Below are 18,610 nucleotides of genomic sequence, written 5' to 3'. Positions count from 1 at the left end.
TTATGCGTACTTGCCCCATAAGAACATTAGCTTAAAGGGAAAATGCCGATGGCTGATAAGAGATAAGAGACTTCATAATTAGTCAAGCAGATCAAGAATCTGAATGTTATAATACTATTATGTGAACAAATTCTAGACAAAGACTATGATATGTGAACATGACATTTTGATTTCAGCCCTTGCTCATTTTCTCCCTTTTCCCCAATAAATATTTACTGTTTCCCATTAGAGTACGCAACTGCAACTGGTTGTTGGTGTTATATATATCAGTCAACCATAAAGAACATAAATAGATGAAAATTAAAATCTGGTTATCTATGCATATTCCCTATATCATTCAGAGATTAAAAATGTATAATACAACTATACAACTCAGTTTATATTGGTCAGCACTCATAGCTTGTAATCCAAATGCATTTTCCCTTTATAATTACCTAATCAAAGAGTCTGAAATGAGGCATTTAAAGGATGTCTCGCTAACATCTTTAGATTACTCTTAACTGAATTTAATAAAATGAACCTGGGCTTTTCATAATTAACTAGAATTGAGAATGGACTCAGTCAACAATTCACCTTAACACACTGAAATGAACATGAAAAGAGTAAGGGCAAACCAATAATCTAAATTCTGCGTAAAAAAATGTTACCAAGAAAAGCCAGAACAAATGAAAGTCTAGACACGACTATCTAAGAGAATGTAAGCCCTTTATGGCAGTTGGTGCAAATACTCTCTAATCTAACTGTCCTTCACGTTTATAATTAATCAGAAAAAATCCTGCCAACAGGGCATCAAAAATACTCCTCGTTAACTTGGAAGCCTAAAGCACTAGTAAATACTGTTTGACATTAGGTGCTACCACTTCCAAATGTTTGTCAAAGATGTCACATAAAACATTTCGACTTTACAAATGCTTATCCTATTCACACTTTACCAGATTTTAATTCAGTCTAAGCAATGCACTAAGGTCAGTGTTGTTTCCATCTATACAACATAAGTAAATAAGGCAAAAAGTGCACAGATTAAATTTGTAGCATAATAACTTGGATACAGCCAGGGCCCAATTGCCTCTACATCCATTAATTACTGGAATAGATAAATGTTGTAGAAATCCAGTTGTATTTTGTATTTTTTTCTTCAAGAACCCACCCAGTATGAGGTCGATAATCAATTAAAACTTTGTAAACAGCTGCCTGCTCCTGATACACTCAGGGTATGCTGAAGATGTTCTCCAACTTCACCTCATATAAATAATATTTGTGCCAAAAATCTTAAGACATGATGAACATGTTCACGCGTGACTAGTAAACTTTGGCGATGAGATGATTCAAAGTGTGCACATTTAGCAATCTGCACCATGCATTCTTCAAGTTTTAGAACACACTACTGCTTGGAGGAGTTTGAGGACAGGGAGAACCCTCGCCAATCCCAAAATCTGTTGGACTGAGTTCAATCACCTCATCCCATGTAGAATTAGCTTTTTCAAGTTGAGGAATCCAAAAGGAAATATCATTTCTAGATGAGACAGAATATGAAGAAGATAAAAGGATACTTTCAGTTCTCCACATGTCAGTTATGCCAACCCCAGAATCCGAGAGAAGCCAATAATCAGCATCAATCTGCCATGCACATGTGGGCTCTGCTTCAGTAACTTATTTTCATCATTTAGTACACGATAACATTTTTCAAGCAATTACTCACATTAGCATCTGATGGAACTATTCTCATAATTCCACCAGCAGTATCCTGTGGGCTAGTTAATTCTGTACACGGTTGGCGAGTTTCATGGCCTTGGCATTCCATCTCAACAAAAGTTGCACCTTCTTGAACACTGGATATAGTTACCCCTTCTGCAGGACAGATCCCCGAAGGAACAAGTTCTGTTGCCAGATCAACTGGATTCATCTCTTCAATATTCTCCTCAAATTGGCTGAATGCATTTGTATATGAAAAATATGAATTAGAATTTTTTGCTGAGTTTGACATTTTTCTCTTACAATCTACCTTCAACATAAAAGGCCACCTAATCTAATCCACATGAATCTATAAAAATTCTTTTGTATTAACATCCAAAGGAGATGTATTCCTGGCAGAAATTTGCCAATTCTCTAATCATGTTGAATGCTGCAAAGTTTCATGATTTACTTCTAAGTTCTAATAACTCCCCAAATGGGTATAAGCAGCATTGTCATCTCAAATTTAAGTATCACATATAAGATGTTTGCTAGGCACAATCATTCTTACCAATAATATCATCATAAGTGCAAGTGGAGATTGACTGCATTGATTTACTGTTTTTTTCCCATTGCAACCAGCTAGTGTTACCTCCCCCTATTTATGTTAATAAGAATGCTTATGTTCTAAAATATTGGTGGTTATTCACATATTCTGAATCATATGACATCAAGTGTGCCATTTGCTATAATATATGCATTTTGAGGTGTGACTCACTGAAAACTAAGGATTTCTAGTCATTAAAAAATATAAAATCAAGGATGGCAGGTGCAGGGAGGGATCCTCTATGATCCTGGAGGAAAAAGGTAGCCACCTTAGATTTTAGGGTCTTGGCCAAGTCTCAAACAATCAGGCTCATGCATATGCACTATTGCATGACATTCTTCTAGCCAAGGAAGCAAATGTTAAGTCATTGGAATTTGGAAATCATTGAGAATTCCATGATGATAAATCTTATGCTAGGTAAAATCACTCCATCTAACAATAAACTTCCAGTCACCATTGGTTGAACAAATAAGAGGTAAGCTGTCTCAACAAAGCTGTATCTCCCCATGTGAAATGTGGTCTAAATTCTGAAGTTGATCACTGTGCTAACAAGGCCGCAGAACTTAGTAAAGGGGTGTACATAAAAAATGGGGGTCATTATAATTATCTAATCCCATAAGGAATTCATATGGAAGGGCACATAAAACATTTAGCATTCAACTCTCACAAGCATCACAAGTCAGTGCATTATTTCTCTTGTATCAATATGGGAGCTCCAAGGATGCCCCCAAGTACCAACAGAACGCGCAGTAATAACTCGGCTTTGGAAGATGAAGGGCTCAGTATGAAATCTCATAGGTCCTATGGGGCAACGGAGAATCAAACCTTCGGAATTGAATGTTTAGGCAGTTTGGGCATGATGGTGGTCGCTCCTCTATTAAATACCATCCCTGTACTTGGAATGTTTGATGGTTTTGGCAGCATTTTTCCAAATTGTCATTGGAATGTGGCATCAGTGGAAGGTCTGGAATATTGAGGTGGTGGAACTGGTTACTATTCTGGGAACCTTTCTCTGATTCTTAAGCCTATCCTCCTCATTCAACTGGTTCTCTTTCAGTATCCATCTATTTCTTGGTTCATCCCCTCTAGGAGTTATGGTAAAGATTGCTAGGGATTTGGTCTGTCTTTGGCTCTCTGTTATTTCTGGTTGCATATATGGGAACATTGTTTGTAGGTATGAATTCTGGTGGTTGCATCTATTGCTCCTCCACCAGAAGTCACTCATTTCTCTTCAAGTCTCATCTTTTGGTTTGTTTAGTTCTTTTACTTTGTTCATTAGAATTGACTCCATTGGATCACACAGTGAAGCAAATCTGGGTTCTGGGTTTTATTCTGACTTAAGTATCACGCAGAGTGCAGGGTACATGAAGGCTCCTCCCCTGCGCAGCTAAACAGTGACCATCTCATTGATTCTGCCACCTCTTGTTTTCTTCACTTCTTGGAGGCACCAAATATGGATAACAGAGACATTCAGGAATTCAACAAAATCCTGAGAAGGCATGAAGATATCATACAATCCAACAGGAATTTGTTGTTTTTGGTGACAAAAAACTGGAAAGGTGCACGAAAATGAGCACAATTGCTTCGCTCAACATGCTAAAATCATAAACCTGCCAGTGCACCAAAAGCAAAGGATTGATGTATTGGAAGCTGAAAGTAATATGCTGCAAAATCTGGCCCTGAATCTGAGAAAAGAATCCTTGTTCACAGCCTCAGACTACAGGGTATCGGATGCTTCTGCTCAGGTGGATCTTCAAGAAAATGAAACAGTTCGTCAATTAAAGGAGCAAATAGAAATAGAACAGCGAAACTCTCCCCAATCAGACTTCAACCAGGGCAAAGCACATAGCAATCATGTTTTTCATTAATATTTATGTTTTTCACTATAACTAGGATTCTGAGGGGTTTTGTCAAACAGGCTACATGCAAACAAACTTGGAATTGTTTTCATATAGTTTGTTGTGAACTTATTTTCATAGCAGCAGAGATCTGCATTTTGTTTTTGAAATTTGAATAACTGTGAATACTATGTAACCACTGTTAAGCTTGGCTACAACCCTCTCTATAATATAAAATATACTTTCTGTTCCGGTTTTAAAATAAATAAAATCTAAAACCAATGTCATATCAAAAGCTGTCATGAGCAGCTGAGGTTTGCTAGAGCGACAACCTTTGGTTCAAAGTACAGTGCTGCAAAACCTGCTTGACATCCTTTTATGCACACCAGTTAACAAGCTTATTTCAATAATGTGCACTTTGAGTGTGCTTCTCAGTATACAGAACTCTCAAGGAAAACCACACAATTTTAAAACTTGACGTTCCAGAATTTAATTAGCAGTGCCATTAAACACAGCAAGCAGTTGATTACATTTTGACAATGGAAAAAGAGATTGTCATGCATGTTCTCAATTAGAGGTTGGAAAGGCCTACTGTAAATATAAACTGTACTCGCTTGTCTTGCCATTAAGATATTAAGATCCTCTATAAAGCAGCATGTGTCAGTCATTTACAGTAGTGTACTAGAACAATGCTTATTCTGAAACATTGCCTTCATGCAAAAATTAACCAAATCTTACTGTAAGAATAAGTGAGCAAAAATATAGTGACAGAATGAAGACAAGAAACCCCAGCACATTGCCAGATTAGTAATTTTGCAAAAGCGCATCCATACCTTACAAGATAAACATCAATTGGCCCCATGGTACTTCGTAAAAGAATCTGGTACCGCCTTTGTGGGTATTCTACTGCCTGCAGGCAATATTAGCATCACATAAATTACAAAGAAACTAGCTTCAAGTGGAATATCCAAGCTTTGTCAGTATAGCTTTCACCTCATCTGGATCTGGAACTTCAAGTGTGGTTCCATGAGGAGCCTTTATTGCTATAAGCGTATCATTCTGCAAATAACTGTAAAACTTAAGTATCCAGCATTTTGTAATAGTTATAACACCACACAAAGACAACAAATACTCTAAATAACCAACCTGAAAACATGGTAGCTTCTTAATGTCTTCATCAGTAACATAAAGCCATCTACAGAAAAAAATCAGAATAAAGTTGCAACAAAGAAATAATAATGCTTTAAAGAATAGTTTTAGAAATTGCATCTTTTACTATGAACAATTACACTAACTGGATAAAGGTTGACATATTAATCCAAACCCTGAATTAGAATATAAATGCAAAATGATGATGAATAAAAGAATTGCATCAACAGTTTTTGCCTCAATTATATACCTTCTATTCCTGTCATCTTCACTCAAGATCCTTAATCGCTCCTGCATATCTCTGTAAATCATACATGCAAGTATATTGTACACATTTAGAGAACTCTTAACCAATGTCTGCAAACATCGTGTCAGAGAATATATCATCAAGGATCCAGAGAGAAACTTATCTGCAACATTAGGGAAAATAATTGGGAAATATAGGCAAACTTGAAAGAATATGAAACTAATCCCATTTTTTTTAAATGTCTAAAGCAATCCCATCCATCTAGCCCCTTTATGAACAGATGTAAGCCTAAATGATTTTGTTCTCAATCCCCTACTTTGCCACTTCAATGCAAAAATATATTATATCCAAAGATCTGCTGACTATATTTTCCAATTTCTTGCAATATTTTGACAATATATTGCAATAATTTCAAAATTTGAAAAAATTACGATTTTTCCTGGCAAAAATATCACCGAGCTGAGACAATCACAATTTTGCCAATATATCACAGGTATTTGTAACACTTCTTTTAACTACTACCTCTGCAGTTATAATCTTTAACAGATCATAAATATTTCATGGACAATTTTGTGCATCATAAAAATTTAAAAATTACCTTATGCAATCATCTAATTTGCATTCTTCAAGATTGAGACTGTCGACTTCAGCCTGCAAGAAAAACAAAGGCACACTGAACTTGTTGGAAGTTCAAATGATAACTCAACAGCGACCAAGCATGGATGATATGGACTGATATTATAACTAGAGTAAGAAAGCAAATGTGGGACAAGATAGACTATAGATTTGTTTCACATTTAACAAAAGAGAGTCCATATAAAGTTTATCTGCTTGTCGTATAAGTTATAACTAATTGCAATCAGGAACATGCCTAAACATTTCATCAATTAACAACTTGAAGGTGGTATAAGTTATAACTAATTGCAATCAGGAACATGCCTAAACATTTCATCAATTAACAACTTGAAGATACAAAAGTACCTGGAGAACTGTTGCTTCATCTTCAACCTCTCCAGGTCTCGACACACTAAGGCCCCTGTCATGAGCATGTGGTAAAAAAATCTCACTATCAGCTATTATAATTCACCAAGTATCTCCCCACAATGACTAATATTTTTTGCAACAGCTAACAAAGAGAAGTTGTGCTGAAAATTACTTCCAGCAAATTCTATTTTTCAGGCGTTTCTCAATTAGTCCTATCCCCTCAAGCACATTGGTTATGTCATATATTCTGCGTTTTTGGACCTGGAAACCAATGAATAACCATATCAGAGTTGAGAGACAAAATGCAATAGCCTTCTCAAAATAGTTTCAGAGATGAGGATAACCACACACTGAAGAAAAAAAATTAGCATCCACGCACAGACAAATTCAGAAGTGAACACAATTTCATACTTCCAAAGTATCTGCAGCCTTGTTAAGATCAAGAATACCATCATCAGCCTGCTTGACTAGACTAATAAACTTCTTTGTTAACAACCCTGATTCAACAAAACAGACATATATGTCAGATTCTAAACATTAACACAAGCAGAGCTCCATAAAGAGAATCACATAAAACAACTACAAATCCAGCCTAATCAATTTATAACACAGCTTATTACCAAGAGAGCTATCATAACGACAGCTGCTGATTGGAGTAGGAGCATTGCCCAAAGGAGAACCTGTTAGGAAAGAAAGAATAAGTACACTAGCAAATTGACCACCATTCAGCTGCTTTCTTGTCCATGTACTAACAGATAAAGAAAATGGGTGAGAAATTTAATCCAGATTCCAGAAAACTTCTACTGTAAGAGAATTTTAAAGTTGATATGTTCAAGCGCAAAAGGTTTAGCATCAAGGACCATAAAAGTCATGGGTACAGATAAAGAAGTTATAATTACTACCAATGTTTGATCCAGGGGTCTGAGGACCAATCTTTGCACGCTTTGCAAGCTTAGACCGATTATAACGCCTGCCACCTGTGCCTGAAACAGTCATATTTCCAGCACCTGTATCTGCTTCTACATATCCTTGCCCTGATGGCAATTCATTGGACTCCATCTCATGTTCCTCTGTTTCAGTCTTCCACTTCACCTGACCAGTAATTGTGTGCCAACAAGTACAACTATATAAATATTGGAGGTATAAATATTTTATTTTTTAAACAATATTATCTTCTACCAACATAAACCAAAATATTCCATCCATAAGGCAAATGCACGCCATATGATAAAGCTCATATGGCATCATGACATTTTTCCTAGGAAAAGTTGGATGGATTTTTGTTCTGTTAGAACCTGCTACAGATGAATGTTATTTGTTTACGAGAAAAAGTCTTCATGTTCAGATAAGCCCTCTTCTTTTGCAATAAGCGAACATTCTCTAACGCTAGTTAGACTAGAACTTTGTTACCTAAACCCCACACCTCCACCAGGATAAAAGACAGATCAGAGATCATCTTGTAATTGGAAATATTGCAACCAATTCCAAGTGTTGATTGATCTTGTGCATCATGCCAATTACCCATGACAGAGCAGGGCTTGGCAATGATCTAATATAGTGCTTGAAGCACAAATTATGCTTCTAGAATTTTATGACTGTAATCCTTTCCCTTGGCTTTATAGTCATTCCAGAGTAGTCCAATTGACCTATGGGCAGAATGGGAGTAGTATGCTGATCCTAAATGCTCTCTATTAAGAGAAAAAGAGAAAAGAATTCAGTTGCAAGTCAGTAATACCTGTCTTCAGCCTGAATGCAGATAGTACATCCACTCATCTGGCAGAACCCATAAAACCAGTTTTATCCATGTTTGATCATTGCCACTTTCACATACCCAATCTTAAACCTCTATACCACATGAAAGGGGCTGATAGTTATAAATCCTCAACCAACCCATACATGTATAAGCTAATAGTAAATCACTGCATTACTACATTACATGACTACAACTTAAAAATTATACCATGAGTTATGAATTATATGATAAAGAATTGCATATGCTGAAATGTCAACCCATCACAATTGATCGAAAGGGGATGCATCAATCTAGATAAAAGATTTGACCATAGACCAAACAATCTTTAAACATAATAACTCTTCTAGTGCAATAAAACATATAAGGTGAAGACCACCTTCTGTAATGCAAGTAATACTAAGTAGTAGATAAGAAACTTATCTAGAATTCGGAATGCAAATAATAACATAAGAGACCGACTTCTATGTTCTGAGTAAAGGCCTCAGCCAAGATAATCACTTTGACTCAATCAATAGCTTCTGCTAAAAGTAGCCTCAGCCAGCATATGACAAGTTTTATCCAAGAAATGACTTCCAGATAAACACTAATGAATCGAAATGACTTCCGGATAAAAACCAACGAACAGAAATGACTTCCAGATAAACACTAACGAACAAAACTCTTTCACAAAGATCATTTGTTGGGCACAAGACAATGGTTGTAAGGATCTCTAGCCAAAGGAAACCAATGCCAAAGAAATCTTCACATATTTTGTCATATATGCTAACTAATGCATTTTGCAGAATTGAGGGAAGTCTTTTAAGTTCGTAGGAGTCTTAGAATTTGAGCAAGTATAAGATGCTACTCATGTCCTTGAGGGATCCACTAGATAGGCACTCCCAATAAATGGGATCCATGCAACAAGAGTATATTACTACTTCCACCATGTGATATTCACTTATGAGTTTTCATTCTTAACTCATATTATTGAGTGTTCCTAAAGAATCCTCTATTCAAAATTTATATTAGGTGAACTCATCAAGTTTATCAATAAGAATGCAAGAGATAACTACGTATCTTGTGCCCATCCTAACTATCTTGCAAACAGTTCCAAAGTGTTTTCATATGAGAAAATTTTGAAAATTTAAGCATGATGGGCAGTGAAACATATAGGCCATGTGCTTTCATCAAGTAACTGGGACCTTTCCAAACTTCCCCTTTTGATCTCAACAAAAGATAACCCACCTTTAAAGTAAGTTTAACCTTGAAACCATCTCTGAAATTTGTGGGCGTATGTTAATTAAGCATAGATACTGAAGTCTTAAAAGCCATCATAGCCAGGTTCATCAAGTGTATTTTAGCAAAACAAAAACTACAATTTTACAAATTAAGGCAGGTTATTGTATAAAATAATCAGAACAGAGCCCCGAGGGTTAGCTCAATTGGTCAAGTCCCATTGTTAAAGCACCTTTGCTATTGAGAGGTCACGGGTTCAATTCTATTGACACACTCGAGGTCAGGCTTTGTGGTTGAGCCGGCTAGAAGTGATCCCTTCGGGTGGGGATCTGGCTGGTACAAATATTCCATGGATGTAGCAGTCACCGATCTCTGGGATCCATGAACCACATGGAAAAAAAAAAAAAAAAAACATAACCAGAACTGGATTACCACATGCTTGTAACTACCTTGATCACCACATGTTCTTTTGGTTCCACTTGGGTTTCAACAAAATTTTCCTCTGATAACACAGGTTGATCATTTGTGTCCTAGCTTTCACCGCCCTTTTGTCTTCATCTCTTACCTTGTTATCTTTTACTTTACTCTCCGTCCTCATATTTTAGTATTACCTATCCTTTTCTTCTTCCAACTTCTACTCTCTTTGCTTTATTATTCATCTTCCTTTGTTTCCTTTCATCTGTCCTCATTACAGTTGGTATTAACATCCTTTCCTCCACTTTTATCAAGCTCCAATGGCAATTAGACTGATTCATAGGCTTCACAAGACTAAATTAATCACCTTTAATACTTCTAGTGAGGTTAACACAACCTCATTTCACATTCAATAGCAAATGATAAGAATTCCTTATCTTAAATGTACCTGATGATACGGTTTTTGCAGACAACTTATAACATACAACCACATACACAAACTCACCTCTATACCAAATATGTTTCCCTATTAGTTCTAGGGAAGCAATGTTTTCAGTTGTGCTTTTACGACATCTCCATTAAATGATTATTTTTCAATAGCATTAACCCATGAATCTGTGGGTCATAGATTTGGATATTCTACTCATTAGAAATAGACTTAAGATAGATATTCATAATGTCCTCTTTCCCTTCTTAAAGCCTTTAGCTATAGAAGATTTTGTGATCCAGAAAAGTATAGTAAAGCTAGGCCCCTTCCTTAGATCGCTAGTTATTCATTCAATCTTCTATGTCGATAGATCTACTCTACAAACCCCCCAACCTGGAGATAAACATTCATTTTGCTCATTTCCTTTACATCTCAAATGGCATGTCAAGACCTTGGGTTGTTTGTGTCTTCATATATCCATGTTAGAGATACTCTTAAGACTTAGCACAGTGTGCTTTCACTAGTGTACATTTTTAATGGCGGAATAAGCATACTATTATAATCTATTCTACAGCTAGACACTTATCAACTACAATCATCCAAGGTACATCTGAAAGAGCATTTTTTTCCCTTTTGAAGTGCGACCATGTGAATTGATGACAATTTTAGCGCTTCTTCAAGAAGGTCATCGAATGGCCACCTTCATTTCATTTGCAAGGTAACAATGAGTCGTAGTCTTTCTTAGGAAAGTTTTCCTTCACAAGGCATAATTATTGAGAGATAAAAGGATTGACAAGATTCAACTAATTCAATCATCTTTCTACTAATATTTTCATCAACAAAACAAACATGTTGTTGAACTAGATGGCAGATGCACTAACTAGAAGGAGACACTCCAATACCACTTCCTAGTTTTAAAAATCGGTCCGAATGGACCAAAAATCCGTCAAACCGGCCGGTTAGCTACCTGAGATATCAAACCAGCCCAACAAATCCGATTGGTTGGTTGGTCAGGACCGATTAGGTATATCAAATCAGCTGGTTTTGGTACCAAACTGGCCAGTTTTCCTGGTTTTGTACCTGACAGGCCGATTTTTGTAAAAAAACCAGTCGGTTAGGAAGCCGCATGGTTGGGCATGTTGATGGGACTCCCAAGTGGATTTTGGAGGTGCTTTTTAGCAAACCATGGTAGGTTCCCTTCTAAATCTGGCACCCCAAGCTTATAAAAGGATGTGTAAGCTCCTATTTGCCTCACACATTTGATTTCTAGCGTTTGTGAGCATATCAGAGCTTGGCCAATTCTGCAACAACATTGAGTTTTGGAGCAACAACAAGAAGTTTGGAGGTTCTTTGTCATTATGGAGCTAGTTTGGAGTTGTCTAATGGAGTTGGGGGCGTTGATCCCAATGTAGATCTAGTAGTTGAACCAAGAGCTGAAGGAAGTGAACCAACAAGACCAAGCATGGCACATGGTGACTCGTGAGGGAAGCAATAGTCGTGCAGCTCAGCAAACTCATGCTTCTAGTTCTGCTAGGCCTAGTGATGTTGCTCATGCTACTACTAGTACTGCTATTGAGGCTGGAGAGGAGTTTGAGGAGTCCTCAAACTCTGAGCTAGATGATGTTTATGTAGCTCCTAGTGATGATCCCATGTGTAGTAGTGGTGATGAGTTTGATGAGTGATCATGTCGATCAATGATTTGTAGTAGGCTAGTGGCCTAGTAGCTTGAGTTGTAGCATTGTTTTTGGACTCAAGAGGCCATTTAGAGCCTCATTGTAGCATTGTTTTGGGACTCTAGAGGCCATTTAAAGCCTCACTGGTTATGTATTTTGTCAATGATATCATTGATATGTATTGCACTCGTGCGATTTTGATATATGCAACCTTACATGGTATATAGATGAGAAGACTTTCCATATTTTATCTCTAACGGTTTGGAATCATGGTTTGTAATCTAAAATATTAAACAAACAAAAAAATCATTAAAAATAATTATTTTAATGTATTTTTCCAATTCCAGTTTTATTGAATCCAATTCAATCCAGTTTGATCCGGTTCCAGTTTGATCTGGTTGCAGTTCGAATCACAGTTAGATAGGCGGCCAGTTCAAAACCCGGTTCCAGCTTTTAAAACTATGTGTAACCACTTGTATCAAGAGACTAATTTCTTATCATCAATTTCTTCAATGTGAGGGTTTTGACCCTGGCCAATAAGAAGTTTGCTACAAAAAGCAACAATAAGCATCTCAACCATATACTGTGATATTATTCTAATTGTCAACATTGGTACATATTATCACCTAGCCATAGATGAATTTAACATACTTTTTGATAGGGCCCTAGAGTGCTGGAAAAGCAAGGGGAAAAGGAGGCAACCCAGTAATGATTGAGTAAGAGACATCAGAAAAACTTAAAGAATGGATTGATGATGAATGAACTTCCAAAGATGATTCAAATTCCAAGGATATCCATATTGAACATTCCACGCCATAATAGTGGGGAATAAAATGCATACTCCAAAAAAGTAGAGACATCATAAAATGGAAAAAGGCTTAAAAGTTATCATGTAGAAGAGAACAAGTAAAGGAAATAATCCCTAACCACAATCCACTCTAGAAGCCAATTAAAAACGCCAAGGATGAAGGAAGAACACAAAAAGCGACTGGAAAAAGGCACAAAACTTACTCGAAAGCAGGTAGCTCAAGGGTGAGAAGGGGTCTTGATTCAGAGGGACAAGTTGTGAGGAGGTTATGGAGGGAAGAAAGGGCAGGTCCATGGGAGAATCAATAGAGATGGCCAAACCTCATTAAGAAAGGGGCAGCCACTTTGAGTAAGAAAGATTCAACTAAAGACTGCTGGAGGACATAGCAGGCAAGGTGCACCCCAAAACCTGAAAAACGTATTGATCAGTGTGGGAAAGGAGAGGCAGAACTCCCAAGAAAACAAGACCAAAGAGAATCTTTGTTTCCTACCAGAAGACCAGGGCAATACCAGCGATAGTTCAGCATACAAGGTGACCTTGTGCATGCACTAACATGTCAACAGTTTGATGGCAAAGATGACTGAGCTTATTTAAGGAATTTGGGGACGCGGGTATAAAGGGGCTGAAGACATAGTGGATCGTGTCAAAGATGCTATACAAGGGAGAAAAGAGAAAATGGAATATAGAGACGAAATAGAGCAAATGCTTAGAAGAGCTGGAGCTTGTGGGGAGGGGAGCAGCCAGATGAATGAAAAGGATAATGGGATGGGAGAACAAAAAACCTAGATGGCAAGTTGATGCTGTTCTAAAGGTCAGACCCTCACTTTCAGATTTGGCTTCTCTACTAGTGCTCATACTTATAATAAGTTATTGTAACACTGACAAATACGAAACTATAATAATTTACCATTGCTAGTTTCCATAGCAATGTCTGTTCTCTAGACAAACCAGCATAGCATTTTGAAAAAAAAAATAGTATATTTGGATAGAAATCTGAATGTAATGGCCAAAACTGAAATTTTGTATCATATGCAAGAGGATGGTAGAACTTCAGATAAATCCAGTGACAAGGCACAAAAATAAACTTGATGAGCCACTTGTTAATTAAGAAATTTTGTTAGCCTGGAACCACGATGCATCATTGAATTTATCGACAAAATAAAGGAAGACAACTCAGTTAAAGATCAAAAAATGTTGAGTTCAATTATGATAAAGGATGTTAATGACATGATAATAGCTCGGTTGAACCAATGAAGGCGTGCATGTTCTGAACTGGAGTGGGATTCCTCATTTACCAAGCCAGTTAAGTCATGATTGCAAGGGCCTTGAATAAGGCCTAAGATTGGTCAATAGATGGATGGCATGCTAATATTAAAGGAGCAAAGGGTGACCACTCCATAATTATGAAGTCCTCTCATGTTAGAGAACATCTCATGATGGTAAAGAGAGTAAAGTACTCCTAGTAGACTAACCCACTTTATGACACATTAGCAATCATTGTGGATGATAAATCATAAAAGTCTATCAGCTCCAACTGAATTATGGACAATATAGTGATCTGAATATCTACATTTTTATATAAAGGTTATAGTGCTGCACATTCCACTTTTCTTGATTTTCTTACTATTATACCTAGTTGGCATTAATAGTAAAGGAAGTAAAAGAAACCATAATTGGCTTCTATGACCACCATATTAGGAAATGGGGGAGCCCTGATAATATGCCAAAAAGGAAAGCATGTTTTTATCCTTGCAAACCAAACAAGGAAGCTTTCAATTTGTTCGCTATCATGGGAGGAACTTAAACTCAATCCTTTTTTTGCAAATGGAGACATGTTCCAAATTCTGTCAGAATGTTGACCTATTCCACAATTTTGGGTCAAGATATACCAACTATAAAAGGAATGGACAATTACGAGTCAGATACAAGGGAAGAAGACCGTGGTTTACAAACTCAATTCATGTCTAGCAACAATGCACAACAAATTCTTAGTTATCCATTTCGAGCAAGACACCTTCAAGAATGACTTCATTGGCTCCACTAAACAAAATAAGGATGCTTGAATCACTCCATTGTATTTTGATTTTAGTTACAAGAAAAGGATCTTTGATAAAAGCAACCAGCTTTTATACTTATGATGCATATATTGGAATGAAAATAAATAATGGATAGCACAGACAAATGGCTTTAAAACTAATAAACCTGTGTAGTTCCCTCTAGGCTAAAAAAATAATCATGATGAGGCACACCTTTGTGAGGACTAAAATGTTTAGCCAGTTCTTCTATAACAGGAAGCCCTCTAATAGTCAACCGAAACTGAACATTATGGTATGGTAATAATTCTTTTACTATTTTTGTGTGAGGAGACACCATGTACATGACACCTAGTGATTACTCATCTAATGTGATCATTAGCAAAAAGAAAGTTATATATAATGGCAACGTGTTATTTCAAGGAAAATTCACTGCAGTTTCTATGCCTTTTAATTATCTTGTTGTTGCTTCTGTGACACACTGTTCTTAATGACAATAATCAGAAGTTTGAGCAAATGGCAATAAGTGAGCCTTTGAGAGCGAAAGAAAGAGATAGAAGTTTCAGTAATCATCAAACAAAAACTTCTTTATTCAATTTGCAAAACCATACATGTTAAACCCAAGGCTAACCAATACATGTCAAGCTGCACCTTTAAATTTTATACATATCCCCATTTGATGCTTTAATTCTCAATACTGTGCAATCCTTGAATTTTGCTGCTATGGTACAGGACAAATTCCATGTGAGGTGTGCCATCCAGAAACCCTATTAACTAGGATATATCAACCTAGTAGAGTTCGAGTGCTTCTTACTATCGACACATTGTTTATGACTAAAATTCAGCTATGGCATTTACCAGAGCTGTTATTCAGTTGCAGAACAGCAGCTTAAATGCATGATTAAATTTATCAAATGTCCATGGCACTTAACATTGAACATGTGAACCAAGGAATGCACTAAGCTAAGAGGCAGATTATTATATTCTAGCCCAAGGGGTTAGCTCAACCAGTTATTTGCAATGTTGTTGACCACTTGGCCAGTTCCATGCCAGTAGGTGCCTTGTTTGAATCTCCATGGGTTAAGTGCATTAGTCTACACCAATAGGTTTGCTAGGCCTGCCTGCCATCCACGAATGTGGGGGGACATTCCTTGGATGTTCCCACAAGGTTTTCCTCGGAAAGAGAAAAGTTACTGCGTTCTAGTAATCATTGTGAATATGTACATGCAAGGAGAATGACAGCAAAAGAAAACTAGGTAGGCATTAGCCAGTAACATGAAGACCTCTCTTCCATATCAATGATTTATATTTTTATCTTTTGATTTTCCAGAAGGAGATACAAATTAAGAAGGGGCAAAATTTTGCCTCCTTTCCAATTAAATAGGAAACAACTCATAGGAATTCACACTGCTGCTGCATTTGAGGAAGAAATGACCATTATTTTGCATTAAGGTCCAACAGCAGACCTGTAACCTAAGCATCAACTGGCAAGGGAAGGAATAAACTTTCCAACTGAAAAATATGAATTTGAGCTATCATAAATGGATGCCCAATGGTGCGGTAAGATTTTAATTGCGAAGGATTAAATGGTAGGTTGGAGGATGGGTGGAGGAAATATCTTATGATCTAATATACCCTTCACTGGACAGTCACTCTATAAACCTGTTAGACCTGCAAGTCATTACGAACTAGGCAAGACTACAGCTATTGGGTACATGTCTATGGCATCGAGACCATGTTGTGTTATATCAAAGGACTCGAGTGACAGAATCAAGGACATATTAGTCCAACATCTATGCATTGTACTACTTAATGGGCTATCTATAACAATTTACATGTTCAAGTAACTGAGCTTACAAATGATCTGTGTCATTGGGCACATGTCTGAAACCTTAGCTCCAATAATAAGCAGTATAATAAACTTATAGACAGGAATGTATCAACCAAATTAGGTTCATCACCCCAGGTTGGGTCGCAACTGCTAGCCACATGATCAAAATGACTTATTGATTTCTGAAACAAGAGATAGAAAGGAAGTGCATTCTGCATAGCTGGGGCTGGGGGTGATACATCCACTATTTGTGTGGCTGTGTAATGGTGCATCGAATACGGATACTAGCCCAAACCCATCAAAACCCCGGTCTAAAATGCATCTCAAGGATGCATATCTGGAGGTCATATAAATAGGCAATGTATCAAATAAAGGAAGTCAAGATATGCAACCTCGATGTGCATATGAGACCTAGGTTCAGACGGATTTGGTAGTATATCATGAATCAAGTGACACACGAGCTTCAACTAAGGAGCTCTCCAGAACTTTAGATCCATCTTGACGCTGCACCTGTTATGCATCGAGACATATCAAGATACCTCGAAGTGCCATTATATAGGCTTTATAGATGCAACAACATAAAAGTTGGAACTTTATGTTTTTTATACCTGTCGGGCATCATGGATCCAGGCCTAAGGTGGATCTAAGCCAGTGTATGCTCATGCCCATTGCTTGGTTTAGAGGCAATAGCGTGATCATATGAAACATCACAAAAGAAACACTGATTGCGCCAAATATAGGCCGAGGGGAACAAGTCCAGAGGATAACAATGATGATGAGTTCGGCAGCTCCTAAGAATCACCAATTCCCGTGAAGTCACGCCTCGTGTGCACATTCCATCTGCCATGACGGTAAACAAAGACAATGAACTGGAAACCCAGTTTCCCAGTCAGGTAAATTTGACCTTTCCCTGGTGTCCATTTATTCTGATAAAAAGGTCATCGCCTTCTATTCATTGGGAACTATAACATCTCTCACATAGACTCTAGTAACACATAGCAAGTTTTCAGAAATGCCCTTCAGAGAAACATATTGAGTAGATAATGACAACTTCATATAGACTATTAAGATCAATATCAGTCATGTGACCACAAATCGGCCTCCTCACACACTTATATTGGGAAATTTCCTTAACATAGCAGTGTGTGGGCATGTGACTTGAATAAAATTTGCATCGCTCCAGCTGGCCTTAACATAATAATCTATAAGAAGAGGCCTGAAGAAGCTTTAATGGCAGTCACAGCTAATTCAGCAAAATAGCCTATGGGAACTGGCCTTAGAACGGGCCAAGTATGAGTGGATTTGCTTGCAGTCCTTAATCAAAAAGGGAAGAAACAAACACAAATATAACGAGATGAGATCTTGCAATGGTGAAAAACGACATCTGGGTTTACGTGGAACTTACAGGTTTTGAAGAAATGTCAGATACCCATCAGAGGAGGCCTTCTGAAAAGCATTTGGGTGTCACTGCAATCCAGCTCTGGCATTACCATAATTACACCCGCCTTCCTTCAACGGTATTGAGAGACAGCTCGTGAGAAGTGGGAGGTTATGGGGTTTGAATGTCTGAATTGAGTTCGGATATATGTGGAGTAGGCGGGCGAGGGAAGGGAACTATTCTTGTTTTTTTAATTTATTTCATTATTATTTTTCGTCTTGTGGAGGGAGGAGGGGGAAGCGCTAGTATTCGAGACCACCAGGCGTGGGCGAGACTATATTTGGACAATAGATGTTTATGGGGTATTCATGTGCCCGTTCACTGTATTGAAAATGGATTATTGAAGTTTATTTATGCATGATTTGCACTTGATTATTACAATTTTATTTTGAATTTTTAATAAAATGTATGGTAGTTTTTTTGGAAATATGTGAGTAAAAAGTTTTTAAAATGTTTAATAAAAGAATATAAAAGAAATGTTTAATATTCAATTTTGATATGTTGATAGCTAGTTTTTGGGAT

General features: G+C 37.1%; 1 protein-coding gene across 3 annotated transcripts; it reads right to left on the bottom strand.

Moving 5' to 3' along the window:
- Positions 1 to 996: 996 nt before the first annotated feature.
- Positions 997 to 18,306, bottom strand: LOC149225559 (transcription factor E2FB-like). 3 transcript variants are annotated; one of them, XM_089377139.1, is made up of 14 exons: positions 18,056 to 18,300; positions 7,399 to 7,588; positions 7,117 to 7,176; positions 6,908 to 6,993; positions 6,669 to 6,757; positions 6,494 to 6,548; positions 6,111 to 6,163; positions 5,516 to 5,566; positions 5,263 to 5,311; positions 5,110 to 5,175; positions 4,950 to 5,026; positions 1,700 to 1,928; positions 1,551 to 1,617; positions 997 to 1,475 (listed from the first exon to the last, which is right to left on the bottom strand). In XM_089377139.1, exons 2-14 carry the CDS (start codon positions 7,553 to 7,555, stop codon positions 1,372 to 1,374), a joined length of 1,143 nt encoding a protein of 380 aa, XP_089233265.1. In that variant the 5' UTR covers positions 7,556 to 7,588; positions 18,056 to 18,300; the 3' UTR covers positions 997 to 1,371. The 3 variants fall into 3 exon arrangements, with proteins under 3 accessions (XP_089233265.1, XP_089233263.1, XP_089233264.1); XM_089377137.1 differs by having other exon boundaries at positions 997 to 1,617; positions 7,396 to 7,588; positions 18,056 to 18,306; XM_089377138.1 differs by having other exon boundaries at positions 997 to 1,617; positions 18,056 to 18,305.
- Positions 18,307 to 18,610: the final 304 nt, after the last annotated feature.

Source organism: Pinus tabuliformis, chromosome J (genome assembly GCF_031772625.1).
Source record: "Pinus tabuliformis cultivar Carrire ecotype Pingquan chromosome J, CPIR1, whole genome shotgun sequence".
Classification (NCBI taxonomy): domain Eukaryota; kingdom Viridiplantae; phylum Streptophyta; class Pinopsida; order Pinales; family Pinaceae; genus Pinus; species Pinus tabuliformis.
The sequence above is the reverse complement of the archived record's forward strand: the minus strand, read 5'-3'. Positions and strand labels throughout refer to the sequence as shown.

Coding starts and splice junctions, on each gene's coding strand:
- LOC149225559 (XM_089377137.1), bottom strand. CDS start 7,555: ATGGAGTCCAATGAATTGCCATCAGGGCAAGGATATGTAGAAGCAGAT. Junction 6,164..6,493: donor ATGAAGCAACAGTTCTCCAG/GTACTTTTGTAT, acceptor TTTTTCTTGCAG/GCTGAAGTCGACAGTCTCAA. Junction 1,929..4,949: donor ATTGATGTTTATCTTGTAAG/GTATGGATGCGC, acceptor AAATGCATTCAG/CCAATTTGAGGAGAATATTG.